At 43.8% G+C, this 6734-nt stretch overlaps 1 protein-coding gene across 2 annotated transcripts in view; it reads right to left on the bottom strand.

The window, feature by feature from the left end:
* LTN1 (listerin E3 ubiquitin protein ligase 1) overlaps positions 1-6734 on the bottom strand; it is a 57541-nt gene that overhangs the window by 7090 nt on the left and 43717 nt on the right. For both annotated transcript variants that reach the window (XM_066370404.1, XM_066370403.1), the window contains exons 25-27: positions 5467-5653; positions 1664-1835; positions 364-584 (exon numbers count right to left, since the gene is read on the bottom strand). In XM_066370404.1, coding sequence (XP_066226501.1) covers positions 364-584; positions 1664-1835; positions 5467-5653 — 580 coding nt within the window. The remainder of the gene's footprint in view (positions 1-363; positions 585-1663; positions 1836-5466; positions 5654-6734) is intronic.

Here is a 6734-nt window from a genome sequence, read left to right as displayed (position 1 = left end):
TCCCGTTTCCAATGCAAAGCACAGTGTCTCTCCTTCCCGGTACTAACTGTACGTCACGAGGGCAGGACCACTGCTGCCCACTACACTGTGCGCACACAGGATCTGGCATCTGTAGATATTCCAGTATAGATTTTTACATAAACTAATGAATCTTCAAAACTACTTGGTAGAGGAAATGAAATCATACTATTATTTCAATCTGTGCTTCAATACTGAGATTTGATACACAAAAATCAGAAAACAGAGTAGGTATTTTCTATAAATTCTAAACCAACAGCCACAATGTGGCAATACTCACTACAAATGTCAGACACAATCAATATTTAAACTACTTTTCTAAAAAAATTTCAAGATTATACTAACCGTCATGCCATTAAATAGTTGTGTACTTGTTTGCACAGAAGATATTTCTTGAAAAGAAAGAACACTGCTGACATACTTGCTTGTGAATCTGTCCACAATATTAAAGACACGCTTCTCGCTGCTGTTCCACCACAGCCTGACCATGGCGGGCAGGTCTTTCAGGGTCATGTGATACACCGAGCAAGCCAAGTGTGGGATGTGGTAGGGAAGAGCTGTCGTTTCTGAGGGAAATCCAGATTCTAAGTTAGTAACATGTATTTTGTACATACATGAACAGACTAATATGAGTATTTTCCTTAGAAATGCCTAACTCTTCAATATGAGTGCTAGAGCTCATAAAACAGACATACCAAAAAAATTGAAATTCTGTAGAAAGACCTTTCCCCACATATTTAAAATGAACATTCAGGATGACAAAAAGAAGTAAAAAGATTCCAAACTGACACTGGAAAATCAGTCTACAAATAGCATTCCACATTTCACATGAAAAATCACAAATACCACAAAATGCACGTATTTCAGAAAAGAGCAGGAGTCTGGTCTCTTTTATTCAAAGTCCCAGGACACCCAGCTCAGCCTTGCAGTCCTGCCCTCAGAGCTCTACGTATTAGAGCTCCTTCTCAGGAAACACTGCAACATGCAGTATAGCCAGCTGTCTGTCCCCTGAGCTGAAATCTGAGCTCCCACAGTGAAGGAAGCAAATTTTATTCATCTTTGTTTGAAGGAAGCAAATGTTACTCATCTACAGTCTACCTGACTGTAGACTACTTATTTACAGGCTACAAAACATTATCACATAAATACTTGCTTACAGAGTAAAGATAAGTCTCAACAAACTAGATTTCAAAAATGTATTAAATTGGTCTGACCAGAGGTGGTACAGTGGTAGACCGTTGACCTGGGACACTGAGGACCGAGGTTCGAAACCCCAAGGTCGCAGGTTTGAGCACAGGTCATAGACACGACCCCATGGTACATGGTAGCTGGCTTGAGCGAGGAGTCATTGGCTTGGCTGAAGCACCCCTCCCCCCCGGCAAGGCACGTATGAGAAGTGATCAATGGACAACTAAAGTACCACAACTACGAGTTTATACTTCTCATCTCTCTCTCTCTTCCTGTCTGTCTCTATTGCTTTAAAAAAGAGAAAGTACTACATTGTTAAGAGCCCTACGCACAAGATCTCATAGTATGTCCTATTTAGAGAAGTATAGAAAGCCTTGGGCTTGGGCCCAGGTCTGGGCTAGCTACACCCTCAGGTCTGAACCTCATCTCCTGGAGAACCACAACACATCTCACTGACCTCTAATACTCAGCTGGAGCGCTTCCGTAAAGAAGGTCTTAGGCTCCTTATTGGCGAGCTCAGAAGCCGTCTCTGCACAGGTTGGATTTTCTGGCATGAGCCTGAACAGGTGATAGAGCAGTTTATTTAAACTCTTTGTTTTTCGGAGATACATTGAATACAGAGCCCGAAGCTGGTGGAAAGAAACAAGTTTGTAGTAAACCCAGTTAAACCAAGACAGTCAGTAGAAAAGAATAAGTCAAAATATAATAGATTAGACACGAATACAAAAAAAAATTATTTGAGCAATCAGAATGATGTAGAAGAGTCCCACAAAATATGCCATATCCTTCCTTTCCCAATGTGTCATCTGAGGGCGCTGCCCCTTCCTCATAAACTAGCACACACAGTCACTGTCCCTCATTGTATGGAACATATTTTTTCTCATGCCTCACTGACTCACAGGGAGACATGTGCTCACGCCTTTCTCAAACTGTCTCCCTGTGAGTCAGCTCCCTGCACCTGGAGATTGAACCACGATTCTGTTCACCCTCCCCACAGATGACTCACTTGCTCCTCCCAACTCTTCCACAGCAGTGCTTAATCTTTCAAAATCTTGCTTAAGGCCCTGGCCGGTTGGCTCAGTGGCAGAGCGTCGGCCTGGCGTGCAGAAGTCCCGGGTTCGATTTCCGGCCAAGGCACACAGGAGAGGTGCCCATCTGCTTCTCCACCCCTCCCCCTCTCCTTCCTCTCTGTCTCTCTCTTCCCCTCCCGCGGCAAGGCTCCATTGGAGCAAAGACGGCCAGGGTGCTGGGGATGGTTCCTTGGCCTCTTCCCCAGGCGCTAGAGTGGCTCTGGTCGCGGCAGAGCGATGCCCCGGAGGGGCAGAGCATCGCCCCCTGGTGGGCAGAGCGTCGCCCCCTGGTGGGCGTGCCGGGTGGATCCTGGTCGGGCGCATGCGGGAGTCTGTCTGTCTCTCCCCGTTTCCAGCTTCAGAAAAATACAAAAAAAAAAAAAAAAAAAAAATCTTGCTTAAAACGAATTCCATTTTCATGGCTGACCCCACCCTATATGACACACTACAGCATCCCTTTTGGACAGAGAGCACAAACCAGTAGGCCAAAACGTCTTGGTTTATAAACCAGGAAATTTCACCTAACAGTATGGACTTCTGGTTTCTTTTTTAACATAGAACACAATACCGCTGGGCGCCGTGCGGCACCTGTGAGCCCGTATTCTAGACCCCACGGTCCCTCAGTGAGGCAGTGCTTCTCCTCTGTTCACTGTGATTTTGCAGCTCCTGTACCTGATGAAGCACCTCACAGTACCAGGGCACCAATTTCCAAACACTATGTGTGTTCAAAGACAAGGATCAAGACAAAGGATTTGGAATTGATTTTCTTTTTTAAGGTAAAAAAGGGAGATAGTGAAGGCAGGCTCCCACATGCACCCCTGCATGGGAACCACCTGACAACCCAATCTGGGGCTGATGCTCGAGTATCAAGTTATCTTCAGTGCCCAGGGTTGACGCTTGAACCAATCGAGCCATGGCTGTGGGAGCAGAAGAAAGAAGGGGGAGAAAAAGGGGGGATAAGTAGATGGTCCTTTCTTCTATGTACCCTGACCGGCGATCGAACCCAGAACTTTCACATACTGGGTAGATGCTGAATCGCTAAGCCAACTAGCCAGGGCCTCAATGGGCTTTTAAAAACATGTATTACCAGCCTGACCAGGCGGTGATGCAGTAGATAGAGCATCGAACTGGGACGTGGAGGACCCAGGTTCGAGACCCCAAGGTCACCAGCTTGATTGCGGGGTTAACTGGTTTGAGCAAGGCTCACCAGCTTGAGCCCAAGGTCACTGGCTTGAGCAATGGGTTACTCGGTCTGCTGCAGCCCCGCAGTCAAGGCACCTATGAGAAAGTAATCAATGAACAACCAAAGTGCCGCAACAAAGAACTGATGCTTCTCATCTCTTTCCGTTCCTGTCTGTCCCTATCTGTTCCTCTCTCTGTCTCTCTGTCCCCCCCTCCCAAAAAAATCAACTCTCTCCCTACCCCCCCAATAAAGTAAATGAATAAAAACATGTATTACCTAACAATACCACTCCTAGGTATATGACACAAAAGAAATAAAAACACATGCACACAAAAATTTATACATGAATGTTCACAGAAATTATATTCATAACAGCCAAAAAGTGGAAACAACCTAAATGTTCAACAGGTGAATGTGTTACATTCACTGTGATATGTAAATAAAATGCAGACTATTTCTACAATAAAATGAAAAAGATGATGCATGGCCATTTTCAAAGTTTCTGAATACATGATGACAAGACCAAAATTCCTACACAAACAGGCCTCAATTTGCTGCAATTTTTTTGAGATAATTCAAGAAACAAATGTAAAAGCCCAACCACGAACTCTTAAATTTTATCATCAGCATATAAATAACATTAGCTCAAGTCACATAAATGGCAGACCTATGGCAAAATAAAGTGATTTCAACTAGATTAATGCTGCCTCTGTGAACTGATTTTCCCCTTATAGCTACAAATGCAAAAACCTATATGTTCACTTATTTGTATCAAGATATATGCTATTTGCAGCAATAAAACTATAACTTAAGTATTCTGAAAAATCAGAGGAAATGAATGTCATACACTTTAAGATGAAGTGATAAACGTTAAGTCTTTCAGTACTGAACTGTCAAAGAACAACAAAAAATGAAGGCCCCGTGGTTCAATGGATAGAGCATAGGTCCAGCATGCGGACATCCCAGGTTCAATCTCCAGTCAGGGCATGTGGATGTCCTGGGTTCAATCCCCGGTCAGGGCACACATGAGACGCGACCATCTGCTTCTCTCTCCCTCCCTCTCCCCCTTCTCTCTCTCTTCTCCTCTTGCAGCTAGTGGCTTGACTGGTTCAAGCATTGGCCCCAAGTGCTGAGGACAGCTCAGTGGATTTGAGCATCAGCCCCAGATGGGGGTTTGCTGGGTGAATCCAGGTCATGGTGCATGTGGGAATCTATTTCTCCTTCTCTCACTTAAAAGAAAAAAACCCTATTTTCTAGGCTTCCTTCCTAGAAAAGAGATAATAGAGATATCTGATGGCTGCAGAATAATTTTGACCAAAATTTTTTTTCTTTTTTAATTTTTTAGAGAGAGAGGAAGGGAGAGAGATGAGAAGCATCAACTCATAGTTGCCTCAGTTTAGTTGTTCATTGATTATTGCTCCTCATAAGTGTGTTGACTGAGGGGCTCAAGCCAGTGATTACAGAATCTTATCAATTACCCCACACCAAGCTGGTGGGCTTGCACTCAAGCCAGATGATGCCACATTCAGGCTGGCGACTTCAGGGTTCCCAACCTGGGACCGCAGTGTCCCAGGTCAATGCTCTACTCATTGTGCCACCACCAGTCAGGCCAGACAAAATTACTACTACAGGATATTTTCATCATTTAGAGATAATATTTTGAATTACACTGGTAATATTTCATAAATCTTTCTCTATACACTAACATTTAAACATTTTTCCCCACTGATTTGAGAGAGAGAAAAAGGAGAGGGAGGGAGAGAGAAATTTGGGGGGGAGGGGGGAATGAGAAGGAGTGAAAGGGAGAGAGAGGGAGAGAGAAGCATCACGTTGTTGTCTGACCATTTAGTTCTGTACTCAGTGATTGCTTCTCATACATGCCATGACTAGAGGTCGAACCTGTGACTTCTAGCAAACCAGGTTGGTGCTCTATTTACTCACTGAGCCCAACAGCCAGAGACAACACTATAAACTTCCTTAAGACAGAACTGTGACATAGTTACTAACCTGAGAAGCAGCAGCTTTGAAGAAAGTAAGTATTAATTTCCAGGTGAGGAGGTATCCCAGAACATAGCAGAAGTCGTCACTCAGCGGCTTAATCGTGACTATCTGTCCAACAGGAACACAGCCCAAGACATTTTCTAGCAAGTCCTCCTGAGTGCTAAGAAGAGACATCAGTGCTGCTGGTGGGGACCTAAGGATGATAAAACACCACAATCTTATCATTCATTCCTTCTACAACTGACAACATATAGAAACGTCAAACATATTAGAAAAATCTTTCTCTATTTTCCAAAAACCATTAAACAAGTCTCCCTTTGCAGATTCAACTTTGACTCTTAATTTCACATAATGGCAATTACAGAACCTGAAAGATGTAAGATATATAAACACATATGATTTATACATGAAAATACATTATATAAATTTTTCATTCATAAATACGTAAATATAATATATATATGTAATACACAGAAATACAGTATATACACATACAGGCTCTAGAAGTTACCACTTAAAGAAAAGATGCTTTTAGAAAACAACTATTTCAACTTTGTTTTATAGATTAAAGAAAGAAAAAGCCGCCATGACTCCAGCCCTTCAGGTGATGGGGAGAGAGGAAGGCAGCTGAGTGCTAGCAGGTCCTTATTACTATGTGATGGCCCAGAGGCAGACCACGTCTTCTGAGCACACGAACACGCACACAGGCACTGAAGCCCCGTTTGCTAATGAACTACTGTGCTCAGAAACACTCTCAGGGGAGCTTGATCTCAGCAAGTTAGACCCTGGTGGGAACCCCGAGTCCCGATCTCTCCTTTCTCCTGTGCTTCTTCTCCAGCCCACACACAGGTCCCCAGACTTCTGTCCGTGGGGGTCCTCCTCCAACCACCACCTCATGCACCAGCCTTTCTCTGTTCCAAGCAATGGTCCCTCCATCTCACCAGTTCCAGCTCAGCCACGTCCCACTTCCCACACCGCCTCCATGCATGTTATGATCTCTGGCAAGGTCTCTACTTCTGCTTTCTACTGTGTAAAATTTATGCTTCAAACTATTGCCAGAATCAGATGGTGACATTGTATCTTCTATCAAATAATCCCAAATCCTAAAAAATGTCATTTGTAAGTACCCTCCCAACTTCGTCAGTCACTCTACCACCCACCAGCTTCACACACTCATTCATTTCTTCTTTCCTTCAACAAATGGGCACCACTGATGAGTCTGCTTAGGTCAGGAACCATTCTGGATGCATGAATACAACTGAGAACAGGAAGCA

Source organism: Saccopteryx leptura, chromosome 2 (assembly GCF_036850995.1).
Source record: "Saccopteryx leptura isolate mSacLep1 chromosome 2, mSacLep1_pri_phased_curated, whole genome shotgun sequence".
NCBI classification, from domain to species: domain Eukaryota; kingdom Metazoa; phylum Chordata; class Mammalia; order Chiroptera; family Emballonuridae; genus Saccopteryx; species Saccopteryx leptura.
The sequence above is the reverse complement of the archived record's forward strand: the minus strand, read 5'-3'. Positions and strand labels throughout refer to the sequence as shown.